Source organism: Orcinus orca, chromosome 17 (genome assembly GCF_937001465.1).
Source record: "Orcinus orca chromosome 17, mOrcOrc1.1, whole genome shotgun sequence".
Lineage (NCBI taxonomy): Eukaryota > Metazoa > Chordata > Mammalia > Artiodactyla > Delphinidae > Orcinus > Orcinus orca.
In genome coordinates this window covers 22,813,874-22,830,374 of record NC_064575.1, presented here as the reverse complement: position 1 = coordinate 22,830,374, position 16,501 = coordinate 22,813,874, and the positions used below count along the sequence as shown (strand labels likewise).

At 38.6% G+C, this 16,501-nt stretch overlaps 1 protein-coding gene across 1 annotated transcript in view; it reads right to left on the bottom strand.

The window, feature by feature from the left end:
* Positions 1–16,501, bottom strand: part of STMN2 (stathmin 2) — a 53,616-nt gene that overhangs the window by 8,343 nt on the left and 28,772 nt on the right. Inside the window, exons 2-4 of the mRNA XM_004276185.4 lie at positions 16,014–16,109; positions 12,085–12,257; positions 1,277–1,468 (exon numbers count right to left, since the gene is read on the bottom strand). Coding sequence (XP_004276233.1) covers positions 1,277–1,468; positions 12,085–12,257; positions 16,014–16,109 — 461 coding nt within the window. The remainder of the gene's footprint in view (positions 1–1,276; positions 1,469–12,084; positions 12,258–16,013; positions 16,110–16,501) is intronic.

Here is a 16,501-nt window from a genome sequence, read left to right as displayed (position 1 = left end):
AGTGTGTATGCAAGTATGTATGCATGGAGGGAGGAGACCAATTCTGGGTGAGAGTGAGAAGAGAGAAAAAAAGGAGCTGGCCAGAAGGGTGGGTGAAGAAAAATACACAGAGAGAAATAAATTGCCCATTAAAATCCAGCACTTCTGGAAATGATAGTTAAATATGCAAATTTTATGAACTATTTTACAACTGAAATCAAGAAGGATCTGCTGTGTGTTTGACTATGTGTAATTTTAAAAAACAGTAATGCTCCTGGATAGCCTTGGATTGATATGTCTTTTTTTAATTTAATTTTATTTTTAAAAAATTTTATTTTATTTATTTTTGTATAAGCAGGTTCTTATTAGTTATCTATTTTATACATATCAGTGTACATATGTCAATCCCAATCTCCCAATTCATCCCACCACTTGGATTGATATAAATCTTGCACTGGATATTAAAGGTCTAATTGCCAATCCTGGAATAAAATCAGCATGCCCCATTCCTAGCAATGCCATTTGCTTTTATTTTTTTAGGGCCTAGGATGAGAGATGAAGGTTGATTCACAATTATCCTGAGTAAAAGATACAGTGGTTCTGAGAGAACAATTTCTAGAGGATTCCCGGGGCTGTTCATTCTGACTGATGGGAATAGTTATATGTTCAGGTTGGTGAGAAGAAAGGCACCAGGAAATTGAAGGCACCAGAAAATTGAGTAAATGAAGTTCCCCTACTAGCTTTTAGTGTAGATTTCCCTACATGGAGAGAATGGGTTTTCCGCTGTTCATAAATATTCTGTCCTTTTCTGACAAATGTTTTTCTAAATGTATGGAAATATGTCCAAATATATTTTGACAAAACCTTTACATATTTATTATATATTGATTATTAGACTAAATATTAAATTTATTATTTTACTATATATTATTGTCTTTTATTACTGATTGTATGAAATATTTAATATTTCCAATTTAATATTTTTCCAGTAGATGGGTTCCTAAGATTTGTACCGAAGTCTGTTATACATTTGAAAAGCAGGAATCAGCTTCCCTCAAACTATTCACCATTGGAAAAATCTGACAGAATTCCAGCTTTAAGTCCTACTCTCATTCTTCAACCATGTTGCAGTGCCCACTAAGGCCATGCTACCCCGGGAAACCCTGCCCATGGGGTTAGGTGCCTTATGCACCCGCAGCAGAGATTGATTAAGTCTCTGGTGCCTGGGCATTTGAGAGTTCATCTGGCCGTGTTGCATACGAATGTGTGCATCTGCTCAGGACTCTGTTATGATTACCTTTTCCTGCAGACGTTCAATAATAGCAGCTAGATTAGCCTCACGGTTTTCCTTAATTTGTTCCATCTTCAGGATCAGCTTCTCCTCTGCCATTTTGCTGAAGTTGTTGTTCTCCTCCAAAGCCTTCTGGAGGACCTCTCGCTCGTGTTCCCGCTTCTCTGCCAATTGTTTCAGCACCTGAGCCTCCTGAGACTGGGGAAGAAAAACATATCCATCTTAGAATCACCCAGACACAAACCTGGTGGCATAATGGTCCACTGATTCAAGACAGCATTCTTTTCAAATGAATAGTACTTCTAGCCTTGAGCACTGTTGTCAATTCCCTGCTCATCTGCATGCCTTAGAATTCTCTATAGAATGTGCTGAGTGGGGAAATGTAGTGAGCTGAATTTTCAGCTGTGAGTTTTTCGGACAGATGGTTTTAGAAGAAGCATTTTACCCTCCTGGTAGAGTTTTTGTTTTCATAAGTTGCTGCTAAGCATTTATGCAACAGGGAATGCTGTAATTAATCACCTGATGGCAACATCCTTGGAAGCCTGAGGAAAATAGGTGAGGATTGGGGCACGTTCCCATCTTTTTCCTGCCTCATTGTTTTTGATCAGTTGTAGGCTGGGCCCTGCAATGAGCCTTTCAACTTTCCCCAAATTGTTAAATCCACTTTCTCATTTTATTCCATGCCCACCTCTGCTCTTTTTTTTTTTCCATGCACCAAATTCTCTTAGGAGACTTTGGGAACAGTGCAAACTCCATCTCCATATGGCCACAGACAACAGAAAGTCCTTTTCCGGCCCCATCTTGAATATGCCAAGGCCACCCAGGTCACCTGTGAAACCCTGTGATTGCAGAAACATCAGAAACCTGTGTACCCCACTCCTGCACGTCCCACACATTTTTGCACACCGTAATTCTCCTGCAGCATCAGGAGGCTATACGGTTCTTTATGTTAACAGTCAGAGGGGTGCTTGATAATTATGCCGAGGCCCGGTATCCACCCACGAGATTCTGACTCTGCAGTTCTTTGGTAAGACCCAGGAAGCTATATTTTTGATAAGCAGCCCTAGTGATTGTAATGCAGGCAGTTCACAGCCTACTTTTTGAAAAATACACTGGCATGCGCTTTGGCATCAGGTCTGTGTTTAAGTGCTAACTGGGTCAATGACCCTGGATATATTAACATCTTTCCACATTCACCTTCTCCTCCAATTATGCAGCTAAGAGCAGTCTTACCCAATACTGAACTATCCAGGTTTAAGACTAAATTATTACACATCCATAGTTCCTGGGTAATTCCTTGGGATCAGCTGGTCCTCTGAGGTGAAGCTTCAGAGGATTCATTGTAAATGTGAATATCTAAACAATGGTAGATCAAACAAACATTTCATGGGCTAAATATTGGTTACCACTAAAAACATTAATAGGAAGATATTTCAGTTGATGGCAGTGGTCGTGGGCCCTTACTGGAGAGATTGTGATGTATAAACAATACGAAGTCTGACAGGGAAAGAAACTTTTCTTTAGGTAAAATTGTACAGGAATGGTAAAATCAGACAGCCTTAAGAGTCTTTGTTGATGTGGTTATTCTGAAGTTTATCAGGAATATGTCTAGTGACTCACTGGAGATTAAAGAGACAGTTCAGGGAACCAGCCCCACTTCTTGTTTTAACCCCGTAATCGTTTCACTGACATCTTTAGTGGACCCATTTCATTCTTGCTTTGTTGTAGCTTGCAAAAAATCTACTATGAAAAATGATAAAATGTTAACACAAAGTAAGTTCAAGATCAAATGGAGCCTTTCTGGAAAAAACATGAAAAAATATTTTCTAGTTTATTCATCCTCCTGCCTCTAGGTGGGGCTATTGGTAAAACATCCTACATGGATTTTGCTTATCTACTGCTACCGGGACTACTGAATTGTGACACAGGGAAAGAGAGACTGACAAAAGGTGTGTGTGTGTTTAAAGTTTCTCTATGAGAAAAGTGTTCATGAAATTATTTTTTTGGCATATGCATAAAGATAGTAGCTATCTCATAGGACTACCTGTCAGCATCAAATGAAATAATATTTGCTAGGGATTCAGCACAGTGTCTAATATGGAAGAAGTTAGTACTGAGCAAACGGCAGCCATTATTATTGAAAGGAAAACTCAAAACACTTGTGACAGGAGAGGACGGCAATTGAACCTCCTGCTACAGCTAAGCTCAGATGCAGAATCTTGGTTATCTCACGTGTGCAGGATATCTGTTCACATTCCTTTAGTTATGGACGGTGAGTAGATTCAGGTGTCCTCGTGGTTGGTGACAGTCAGCCCTTCCTTAACTCCGTCCTCTCCACCAGCACACGTACACTGAATGGGGCTGTACTGCTAAGAATTTTCACAGTTAAGGAAGCACCACAAAGAAGTAAGAGGAAATGACTTTGATCTTTCATTTCAGAAAGTTCAATTCAATTTACGTAACCTAAGTCCAGAAAACTTTTTGAGGGAGAGAAGTCTGGGTTATCACAAAACAAGGGTGCAATGTGTCCAAGAATTATGGATAAGATTGGGGCCTTAGGTGTCTCTTGTAATGGGCAGAAAACGGTGGGGCAGCTTCAGGAAACCAAAGAACACCAAATCAATCAAAATAAAGCAAAACAAAATTTTTCAAAATCCTCTACAGCAGTGCTTTTAGATTGTATTCCTCTGTAAGACATGGTCCATCAGCCAAGGCTGCTGAAGCCAGTAGATACGTGAACTTTCTGCTCGGTATGTTAGTAAGTTCCTTTCCCCTCCTCTTTCTCCCATAGATCAGTGCTTCCAGCACTGCCCTGGATAGGATCTACCTGGATTTTTCTGTGGCCCTTTCTCGCAGAGTTACCATGGATCGTTATCCAGAAGCAACTGCGTCGTTTTTAATTTTCAGATGCTCAAATTAACTTTGGCACTTTGTGAAATCGTGTTGAAACTTGATGTTTATATTTGTGCTCTTAATTTTCTTTTGTGAAAGAGCCGAAACCAGTCGGGAGACAGCAGGGGAATAGGATTGAGAAGGGAAGGCCTTGGCATTGAAAGGGTAATAGAGCAATACATTCCTTTTCAGATCTCTTGCCTTGGTGGGACACATTTGGTCTGTGTGAACACAGACTCCCTCGGGGGCCCATAATCACGAAAGGAGGGAGGCCTATTGCATTTGTGGAGTGTGGCATTTGGCTCAGTTCGAAATGCCTCAATGAATGGGGTTAGTACTTTTGCAGCCACTGGGGCTAAATGAGATTACCCAGCCTAGGTGTCAAGTGCATTCCTTTAGCACAATTAATGGGGTGAAACAGAAACAGAAGGCAGTACAGAACGTTCTCACGTGAGGCCGCTGCTCAATGATGAAGACCTGCCTAACTGGGCCAGGCCACCCTTCAGGGCCACTCCATGGAGCCTTTCCTTACGCACTGGTAGGGATTGTTATAACCACCATTGCCTCAGCTCATGCATTAGTAGGATCTAATAATTATATATGTTTCAAATATTTAAAGCTCAAGTCCATGCAAAAAAAATACAGGATGAGAAGTTGATTATGGAAAGAATTCCTCACCAAGAAAATATGTCTGCCTCCCTGTTTTGATTCTTCCTCATACGTACTCAACTCTTAAATTCTTCCAGGGAGCTAACAGCCCCGAGGGCTTTGACCTCAGTTCCTAGGGTCTCTGGAACTCCACTGCTGCAGAGAGTCATAATTCTTCTTCCTTCTTACATAGCCTGGCCTCCAGATATCACCACCTATAACCTCTAACTTTGTTCCTGGGGAGAAATTGATTCTATGAATACAGCTTTAATCCCCCCAGTCACAGCCTCACTGGTCCTGATTCTAATATTTCTATCACTAAGCAAATAAGTATTTTGTCCAGAAAACTGCCTTAAAACAGAAAATGAGTGTGAGGATGTGATATATAAAAGTAGAAGCATTTTCCTTCATTTCGGTCGGAGTAAAGTTTTTGCTACGTGGTCGAATAGGTATTCTTACTTTATTCCTTGTTTGGGCAGATTAGCAGAAAGGAATCTTGATCGACTTATAGGGAGGCTGGAGAGGTGGGATTTGCTAAACGTTGTTAAAACTAAATTGTTTAAGGCAAAAGGATCTGACCACGGAGGAGCATTTCTGAATAGCATGTACCTAATGTTGAAGGTCACTGAAATGCGGAAATAGAAAATGAGGGCATGATTCAGGTATAATGCGAATGTCAAGGCAAAGTATTTATAGAGCTAAGACATCCAGCATGATGTTCTGGAAGATGAAGATCTCCATCTTGCTATTGTAATAGCGGAGCCACAAGGATGGTGAACACCTATTCTGGGCATAAATTTCCTCACACTGAACTCAGTATCACTGAAATAATTACAAGAGACATACGTGAAGGGAAAAATAATGAGATGGTGAGAAGAATTATTGTACATTTAGGAACACTTTAACTATATAATTTTCCAAAGAGGTTCATTACCATTTCTTATATTACTGAGTATAAGCATTTAATTACTGTATAATGAAATGGAAGATAAATTTGAGTTAAGTGGTATAATAAAACTCATTTTACTTTGTGTACACAGAGGAGATTTAAGACTATATTTTAGATAGTGCTAGTTTTTATTTCTATGTGTTCTGAAGTATACACGTTTCTACCTCTATTTTCTTTTAAAGTATTTTTTTTGATATGGACCATTTTTAAAGTCTTTATTGAATTTGTTACAATATTGCTTCTGTTTTACATTTTGGTTTTTTGGCCGCGAGGCATGTGGGATCTTAGCTCCCTGACCAGGGGTCGAACCCTCACCCTGCATTGGAAGGTGAAGCCTTAAACCACTAGACTGCCGGGAGGTCCCCATACCTCTCTATTTCTTGTCCCTTTTCATCATTTGGATATATTTCTTGCCTTCTAGAACCATTTATCAGACGCTAGATCTCCTAGTTAAGTGCTTTTACGGTAGTAGGTTAGATGATGTGTCTCTAATTATCTGCTTTACTGTTAACAATGAAAATACATTATTAACCCAGCTAAAGTCACAAATAAAGCCTTGTTAAATATGATGATTGAGTATAATTAGGTAAAACAAAAGGGTTTAAAATTCACTATGTGTTGAAGAGTCAGAAGTATAATAAGAAATTTAAAATGAGTGAAATCTAAACACCTTTAGAATGAGTCCTTCTGCCAGAGTCTGTAGTGCATATACTGTGGTTAACTCCTAGGAAAAGAATCACGGGGGTGCTCTTCACACACGGGGAGAGTCTGTGGACCATATGTCACATTCTCTAAGGAGCAGAACGCTTCCTGAATGTTGAATTGTGAATAATCCAGCACTTTAGCTCATAATCATTGCTATACAAACCACCCCTCTTTTACTGGATTCGACTTTAGTTGCCATCTACAATGTGAGATGCCGACAAATGGAAAAGGTAAGTCTATCATGTTTGGTGACAAATGGTCCACTTCGAGGCCATATTATTAAAAATAACCAACACAGATTTCTTTCGGAGGTTCGATGACTTTGGAGTTGATTGTGCCAGTATTGTCAGTATGCCAATTATAGTTTACTGGAGTGGTTTGAATAACTTTCTTTTTAATTTAATTGATTTTAGCATGAGATTTTATCAATATCATTCAATTCCTTAAGTTTTCATCATTTTTTTTAAGAATACTAATTTTTTCAAGCCACTTTTAGTTGGGGTGAACTATTTATATATCTGTTACCTATCAAACCACCTTTGTAATTTGATAACAAATATTTTAAAATGTTTAAAACTATTTATGAAATGTATTATACAGTAACATTTCAGCATCTGCGTTAATGAGAAGCTTTCTTTATGAAATCATGAGTTTGCTAGATCATCATCTCTGTGAGGTTGGAATTGGATGTGTTTTTACATGATAATAGCTGACACTTTCACAGTGCTTGTGATATGGAATAACTCTTTTAATTCTCACCATAACTCCAGGATGTATGTCCTATTGTTAGTCTCATTTTACAGATGGATAAAATAAGACATAGTGAGATTAGGGACTTGCCCAAGGTCACACAGCTATTAAGTGGCGAAACCAGACTTTGATCACAGGCATTCTCTTAACCATGTGTTCTTAACCACTATGCTTTTAAAGATGTTCTTAAACACTGTGTTTGTCTTGCCATATCACATAATTTATTGTCCAAACTGGGATACTTACGAGATTGAGATAATAATGATAACCAAACAGTAGGAATAAGCTGGGGTTGTCCTGGGCCAACTGGAATGTATGGTTGGCTTAGCTCTGCTGCCTCTCACTAAATAAATGTTTGTTGAATGAATAAATGGATAGATGGATAGATGGATGGATAACCGAAGAGTTCATATCATTTCATCCACATGGGTAAGCTGCTGTATGGAAACTTTAATTTCAAATAATGAGCTTCAAATCTGACCTCATGAGGTAATGTGGTCTCATGGAGGTGAATACTGATTCTCGGAGATAATCAAAGAAGGAAGAAAAAAATCAGGAAAAGGACTTATTCCTTTTATAATAATCTTCTACCAACTGATCAATGGAGCATTAATTCTGGTTCAAAGGAGCCTAAGGGAGGAGCATTTAACGTAGTGATCAGATGGTCAGTGCTGCAATAGTTTCAACAGATGGAGTGAGGAATTGGGGAAACTGCCAAAACATCGAACACAAAGTGAATTGGAGCCCACACGGAGATGAGTTAGTGGCAGCCCTCCAGCTCTAGATCCAGCAGGCTCCAGCAGCATGGCCGAGGTAGGTCACTGCTTCCCAGACATGATCTCTAAACTCAGGTCCCAGAAGCAAGTCTTTCAAGGGTACTAATGGACGGGGAGGGGTCTCATAACCTTTTTGTTTTAAAAGCCCTATCAGGAGTCATATTTCACCTCTGTGAAATACCTGTGTCTATCTTAATCCTTACTTTGAGTTAGAATTATGTTAATTTAGTGAGAGAATGCTTATTTTATGATAATCAAAAATATTAATTGGCAGTTATAGATGCTTTGATTATAAGCATGACAAAAGGAATTGATTAATACTTATTTAAATGTATTATGTTTGGTAGGCGGAATCTTTACAAACTTTTAGCTTGTAGGAAAGGAAATGGAACCAGGGCAATATAAGTGCTGCCGGTCACTCGGCTAGGTTGGACATCTGAGTATTTCTGAAAGCCTTTAGTGACTCCTCATTTCTTAGATAAAATGGAGTTTGAATACCTAACCTAGCATTGAAGGCCCTCCACAATCTCACCTCACTACTCCCTACCCAAGGCCACTAGCCCAAACTACTAGTCTACCCACTGCCCTGAAAACACACTTTCTGCACTCTCACCTCTGGGTATCCTTAGTTTTGGAACCATTCTCTACATCTAGCACACTTTCATGTCTTCTCTATTTATCTAACACTATTTATTTTTCTAGTCACCCAGCTTTTTAAAGTAGATATTTCTCTGAACAGAGGCTGTGATTCACAAGGAGTGAAATGGTTTCATCTTCCCAATGAACTTCTTTTTCATTTGAATTCAGAGTCCTTAAAAATGCTACCTCTAGGGCTTCCCTGGTGGCACAGTGGTTGAGAGTCTGCCTGCCGATGCAGGGGACACAGGTTCGTGCCCCGGTCTGGGAAGATCCCACATGCTGCGGAGCGGCTGGGCCCGTGAGCCATGGCCGCTGAGCCTGCGTGTCTGGAGCCTGTGCTCCGCAACGGGAGAGGCCACAACAGTGAGAGGCCTGTGTACCGCTAAAAAGAAAAAAAAAAAAAGCCTCTAACCTCAGTTCCTACCTCAGTCTCCCCTTGCTCCTTCTGCTCCCACCATACTGTCCTCTGTGTTCTCTCTCGAATAGTCCTAGCATACTCCTACCTCAGGGCCTTTGCACTTGCTGTTCTCTTTACTTCAAACTCTGTCCCCCAGAGAAGAGGCCCATGGCTCACTCCTTACCTTCTTGCCTTCTTTTCAAATGTTTTCCCTCACTATCTTCATGCTTCTTTCAAATGTTCTCATATTCAAGAGGCCTTTTCTGACCACCCCATATGAATAGCACTTTTCACCCCAGAACTACCAATTCTCTTTGTCCTGCTTTATTTAGTACCATCTTACTGGGTTGAGCATGTTACCTGGCACAGGTCACTGAGACTCAATTCTAAGACTTCTGTTAGAACTATTAGGAAAGAGAAGCTCTCTTTCTGCTGGAGTTGCTAATTTGTGAGAAAAATAATTTGGGACTGACTGAAACAAAAAATCCTTGGTATTGAGACCAATTAGTTGCAGAAATAAATGATAAATGTAAAAAGAAATATTGAGCTCCTGGATCAAGCTGTTTTTGAAGCTGTAACCACTCTGAGGATTTTAGTCCCATACCCTCTTTTTGCTTCATTTAGTTGAGTTGGGTTTTGGTTATATGCATATCCTCACTTAGATAGTTACTGAGATATATGCACTTGCTAAAGGCTCTTTAAAGAGAATTAAAGAATTTAAAGAATTCTCTTTAAAGAGAATTAACAGTTCTTCAAATGAGTGCTAATTAAGTCAGTACAACCCAATAGAAAAAAATCAATTAATGATTTCTTAAGCTGTCACTTTCTGTTAATTAGTTGTATTTTCTTCTAATTAAAACCCTAGTACCTGGACATAATCTATATAATGATTTTTTTTGAAAATTTTAGTAAGAGCAGAAATGTGATGGAATACTGATTTTAAAGGGCTCCAAAGAATATTTTTCCTGGGTGTCGCAATGCTGGATGATTACATTTGTAAATGTCTTTTAGCCACTTGGCCAATTTCTAGTTAAATTCAATGGTTTAAATGTGTAATTGTTGATAATTTATTGTTGTCAGAGTACATGAATTTTACCAGAATCAGTAATTAGTTAACTCAGGGAATTTTATGAGAACATCCAGTTAATTTTGATCATCTCTGTCTTCTTTTTCTTTTAATAATTTCCTTCAACTTAAATATACCAGCAACATTCTTAACTATGATGTTGAATTTTCATCTTTAATTTTCAATTTCAGGTCAGTTACTGACTTCTGTTCAAGTCATGGCATCTCCATATGTCAACCTATGACCTCTACTTACAACTGTTAGCTATAAGATGCCAATGCTTCGGTGAGAACTTAAATTACCTTGACTGTAACATGCTCTCTACTATTGTAGTTAGTTATTCATATTTGTTGGCGACAGTCTCGAAGGACTGTAACTCTGAATACGTTAATTCAGTTTTACTATGAGAAGAAAGCTATAAATGACAACAAAAAAATGATAAATATTTCTAAAGCAACTTCCTGTGTGTCTGCTTGGGTTAGTAGCTTAGTTTCCTTCCTTTGAAATCCAAATTTATAACAACAGTAATTGGTCAAATACAATAAATAATATGTAAAGAAATACTCACTGGATGCAAAGAGAACTTCACCTGAGTAAAAACTGAAATTGTGATCAGAAAGTTACACAATATAAGAAGATTTTCCAACCACAAAGATGAAAACAAAAAGTATTTTTGGTTCAGAAAACTTAATCTAGGATTTATAATCTCTGAGCCTTGTTATTTGATGCTATAGTTATGTATGTACATATGTGTGAGTGTGTTTGTGTGTGTGTGTGCATGTAGGTATATATAAACACATATACATACACACACATTTGGGTTTGTTCTGCACTCCCTGTTAGAGAATTCAGTCTTTAGGAGAAGGACTATTTTCCTTTTCTTTGTAAGTATCCAACATAGAAGTGTTTAATGTATTGGCTAACTTTTTATAAACATCTAAATAAAATTTAAAAATTATTATAAATGCAGAGTTTCCATTTAAATCATGAGACCTTGCATGGAGCATATTCTTAGTGACTACATGATTCTAAAAATATATCATGATAAAGTCAGTGGAAAATACAACATAGGAATGAATTACCTGCAGTAATTCATTTGGGTTAATCAAGAGCGTCTCGATGGGATGAACCCCCGTAATCACACAGCTGATACGCACATATTCAGACATAACTTCTGTCTCTATGTATACGGTCTTAGGGATTTCTGTATGCCCTCCATTTTTAATACCCTTGGCTTTTCTTATTCAGCTGATTGTGGAAAATTAAAGATTTAGCTTTAAGAAAAAGCTCTTTACAAACAAGGACCAATGGAAAAAAGAAAAAAATGCTATCAAGGCTTAAAAATGGGTAGAGGAAGATACTCATATATTCCCGAGAGGGTTCTGATCTTGGATGAACCAACTTCAAGGACAGGGAGGGAGGCCTTGGGGACAGGGGCAAGCTTCTGGCCCTTACCCTGGGGTGAACAGTGTTTCTGGGCAGGAAATATCTCAGAGGGAGTATCTGGTGCTTTCTAGTTCCGAGGAAAACCATGTACTATGCTTTGGGGCAGGACACAGAGTCTGAGAGGGAGGACTCACCACTTGGGCACCTCTCTCCACCACAACCCCTGGAGTTACAGTACCTAAGGCTGTGCTTTCTTGACAGCAAGGATAGGCTAAGGCAGGGAGGCTTTTATCAAAATGGGTCCAAGATGGGGGGAGGGCACTAGGGCACTGAAGTTCTTTCAGTGTCTGAGATGTTTGGTTTTAACTAGCCTCAAAGCAACAGTTTTTACTTGAAGTAGCCTGGATCTATGTCTAGAAGACCTACATGTGCAGGTTCAGGCATCATTGTCTCCTGGAACTTCTGATGGAAGTGTGTGTGTGTGTGTGTGTGTGTGTGTGTGTGTGTGAAAGTGGAGGGGTTGGGGAGGAGAAGGGAGAGAGAAGAGGAGAGAGAGAAGGCAAGGAAAAGAGAGAGCAGAATTTAAAAACCTATGGAAAAAGTTACCTTTCTTCTTTCCTCTGCAGCCTCCAGTTTCTTCTGGATCTCCTCCAGGGACAGATCTTTCTTCTTGGGAGAAGCTAAAGTTCGTGGGGCTTCTGAGATAGGAGATGGTGGCTTTAAGATCAGCTCAAAAGCCTGGCCGGAGGCACGTTTGTTGATTTGCTTCACTTCCATATCTGAGAGATGAATATTTGAGAAGGTTAGGCACACAGAACACAGGCATGGGTTTACTAAAACACTTTGAATTCTGGCAATTAAAAGTAGCCTTGTTATTCTGGCAAAGATGAGTAAAATGCTGCATAGGATCATTTATTCTACATTGTTTGAACACATAAGACCTCTTTCTTTCGTATAATTATAGATATATTTTAACTGGATAAATATTTACAGTGTGGGGAAATTCAATAATGTCCATAGGGAGTTGAATCATGGTAGACGTGCCCAGAAAAAAAGAGCCTGAATCGATTTTGAACTAACTTTATTTTCCTTTTGAATAAATATGAGCCTCATATGAAAACCAAGGAGCACAGATTTAGATTTATTTATTGTTTTGGAAATTAGCATAGCTGGAAACATTTTCAGATTACATAATGAGGAAAATAACCAAGTCCTCCAGTTCTCACACCTAATCCTGTGGTTAGAAATCACAGGAGCTGTGTTGGAACCGATGTAGCTCTCTGAATGGTTGGAAATACCTGCAGCAGTCAAGGCTCATGTGCAAAGGCATCCTGCTGGTTCCTGGTTTGCCCTTCAGTGTGTCTGTTGATCTGAGTCATCAAGCAGTGTAATGTCCACTCTGGGGAGGACACTGTGATGGGGGTCCCTGTCTTCAAGGTGCTTATAGTCTAATGAAGACAATAAGACAGGGTACCATGGTAATCTCTTTGTTTCTACTTTGTTGCTACTTAGAATGTCCTTCTTCATCATCCCTCAGCTGTAGACAGGAACCAGGGGAAGAGGCACTGTAGTAGGGGAGGGAGGGGGCAACTTCTGCTTATCTAATTTATACACTCTGTACATTTTAAAACTATTTAAACTCAATAGCTGCATAACATGCATAGTAATTAAATGGGCAGAAACCTGAAAATGCATAATATAATTTATAATGTAATAAATTATAATGTAAAATAATAATTTATAATGTAAAATAATATCATTTATAATATAAAATAGAGTGATAGCTAGCACCTGCTAGGATATTAGTGTAATTACACAACCTACAGCTTAGTAAAATATACTGATTTTTAAAAGCTCATTGGACAGCTCTAACTTTTAGATGACTGTTTTTTATTTTGAACCCCAGACTACACCCCTCTCATTTCGGCCCCCCAGTCCTTGTTTTGTCCTCTAGACCCACCCAAAGTCAGGCCAGTCTCTGTTGTGCATCACAATAGTATTTGAAAAGAGTTATGATTTTCCATTTCAAATTTTTTCCCCAGTCTAAAGCATCCTCAGTGTCCTAAAGTGACACGGTTTCTAGATCTTTACTACTGCATCACTCCCTAACCTCACAGGACTCACTAATTTATTAATGTCCCTTGAAAATTGTGGCAACCAAGCTGGCCAGGTCTCCAGGCTAGTTCTGACTAGAGCAGAGCAGAGAAGAATTATAAATTAGCTTCCATTAACGTTCTTTTAGCAGCCTGGTTAGTGCACTTTCAGTTTGTGGTCAGGTAAGACCCCAGGCGAACAGGAACTGACCTTACTTACTTAGATCTGTGAATGCTAACAGATCATATAGACAAAGTCAATTCAGTAAGTATGTTAAAAATGATGTGGCTTTTTTCACAAAGGTAAAAATATTTTAAATCTTCCTGAAGGCATCCAAATTTGTACTTATATCTTAAGTACAATTCTATAAAAAGTGTGTAAATTTATGGAAAAGGATTTCAAGAGAACAGAGGCAAATAAAAATCACTTATTTGATGAGGTGATGGGATTTTAAATGGATAGAGTTAGAGACACTGAAATCAGAACTGCCTGTATTTGCATCCAAATAGTAAGCCCTGCTTACTAGGGTGTGATACTGGGAAGGTTAATTCACTTCTTTAAGCTTTCATTTCCTCATCTGAAAGATGGAGATAAAAGGCACCTTTCTCATAAGACTGTTGTGAAGATTAAAAGATGAAGGATACTTGTCCAAATTAATCAAATTATATACATTAAATATGTGCAGTGATTTGTAAGTTACCTCAATACAGCTGTTAAAAAAACTAAATTGTAAAGGTGTTCCAAAAAAAGATATAAAGGATACTAAATGTAAAGCACGGGCCATAGCACCTAGTGTTTATAAACGTAAATAAGAATAATTATTAATTCTTGTGATAATATTTGTCTACAATAAACACTTCACATTATTACCTAATATAGAAAGAGAAGACAAGGTTAAAGACATTGGGAATTTGAAATTCTCTACCAGTTCTTTTAGGAAGCAGTTCATGAGCTATGTTGAATTGTCTATTTGACTTCTAAGACTCAGCTTATATATAACCTTTGATTTTCGTTTCCCTCTCTCCAGTCCCTAAGAGGGCAGAAACCATCCCTGTCTTCTGTGTCCTACCAGTAAATGCTGCCTTAGCAAATAATCACACTGAGTTCCACTTACTTGTTATTCGTATGCTGTAATTCTCTTCTACTAGGCCATGAGTGCCTTGAAGAAGAGGCCTGAGCTGTATTCATCACTGGAGCCTCAGTGACAACACATGGTGAGATACAGTCTCAGAAGAAACATAGCTGGATTACTAGTCACAGCCACATTTAGCAGATTAAGGATAGGACCAGTGTATTTGTTGACTGAATGAACATATACGAAGTAGGCGTGGGACCTGCATTCTAAAGACAGTTTTGGTTGGAAACCAAAATCTTTTTGCATGGAAGACATTTCCTTGTGAAACAGTTAATTCATATTTATGATGCTTGTGCCATGGCAGAATCAGTTTGAAAGAAAAACGTCTTTGAGTCCTGGAATATTTTAAAGGTATAGAAGGGGTTAACTGCCATAGATCCTTTCACCTTACCTTTAATGTATTTCCTTATACATGTGGAAAAGAAAATCATTGTGAGCCAAACAGGTAGCCAGATATGCCTCAGCTTTATTGACTACATATATAACTGCACCAAACATTTTGATTAAATGGACTGAATTACGTAAAAATGGTATTGTTGATAACGTCAGCTACCATTCTGAATGCTTACAAGAGGCCAGGCTCTATGCTAAACATGAAACCATTTAAACCCACAACACCACTGGGAGGAGGATATTAGAGTTAAATCGGGCTCAAAGAATCTAAGTTACTTGCCCGAGGTCATGCAGGTACTGGCAGAACCAGGAAGGTAATCAAATTAAGTCGTATGAATCAGGATAAATCAAACCAAAAGGGTTTTACTGCAAAATAAGGTTCATAGCTATGCCAGTTCTTTAGGATTTTCTTTTAAAATCCTCTTTATCTGGGGCTTCATAGGTCGGTTTTACTACTGGAACTTATTAGGTTGTTGACAGCACACACAAAATACGGGGATTTTATAAAGACTACACTAAAAAACTGTGATGGTGGTTGATTTTCTCTCCTGAGTTTTCTAACTACAAAGCATTTTCTTGCAAATTGTGATCTCTAATTACAGCTTAGCATACCATGTTATTTGCAAAGAAAAGCCTCGGACATATTGTGGTTGTTGACATGCTGGATGCGATGGCTAATAAGCACTCAGCCATGTTTCTTAAGAGACATTAACGTGCTGTTATTAGCATCAAACTCATACTGTTTTGAGCAAACGGCAATCAATAAGACCCATTAGCTAGACCCGGCAGGTCAATAGTAATATCCACAAAATATTGATTTAATTATATCAGGAACTTTGAGACAGAAACAAATATATCCAAGCTTTGCCAACTGATCCAGCCAGCAGGGGCATTTCTATTGTAGGCATCTTACCATCGTAAGTATAGATGTTGATGTTGCGAGGTTCCGGGTAGAAGCAAGAGCAGATCAGTGACAGCATGGACAGCTCCTTCATTTTTTCCTTGTAGGCTGAAACAAAAGGCTCAAGATTAGTATCTATCATTTTCTGAATTTCCTCTGAACGTTTCTTTTAACCTGAGTAATAATTGTAGCCTCCTGAAGAATGAATGTTGCCAGGGACACTGCTCTCTTTCACAAAATATAAATGAACGAAAGATGGAAACGGACTCTGGGGTACATATTCCTTATTACAGAGGACATAAAACACAAATTGTTGCAGGTTAGATAAGAAGTGAGAGAAAGGGAGCTAGAGAAAGAAAGGAAGGTAGAAGGAAATGAGATCCAGCAGGGTAGGAGGGAGAGACAGGAAGATACAGAGGAAGCAGAAACAGACAAAATGGGCAAAGAGAAAGGTCCATTCCAGTACATTTGCACGCAGGTCTGTTGTATATAAATCAGCT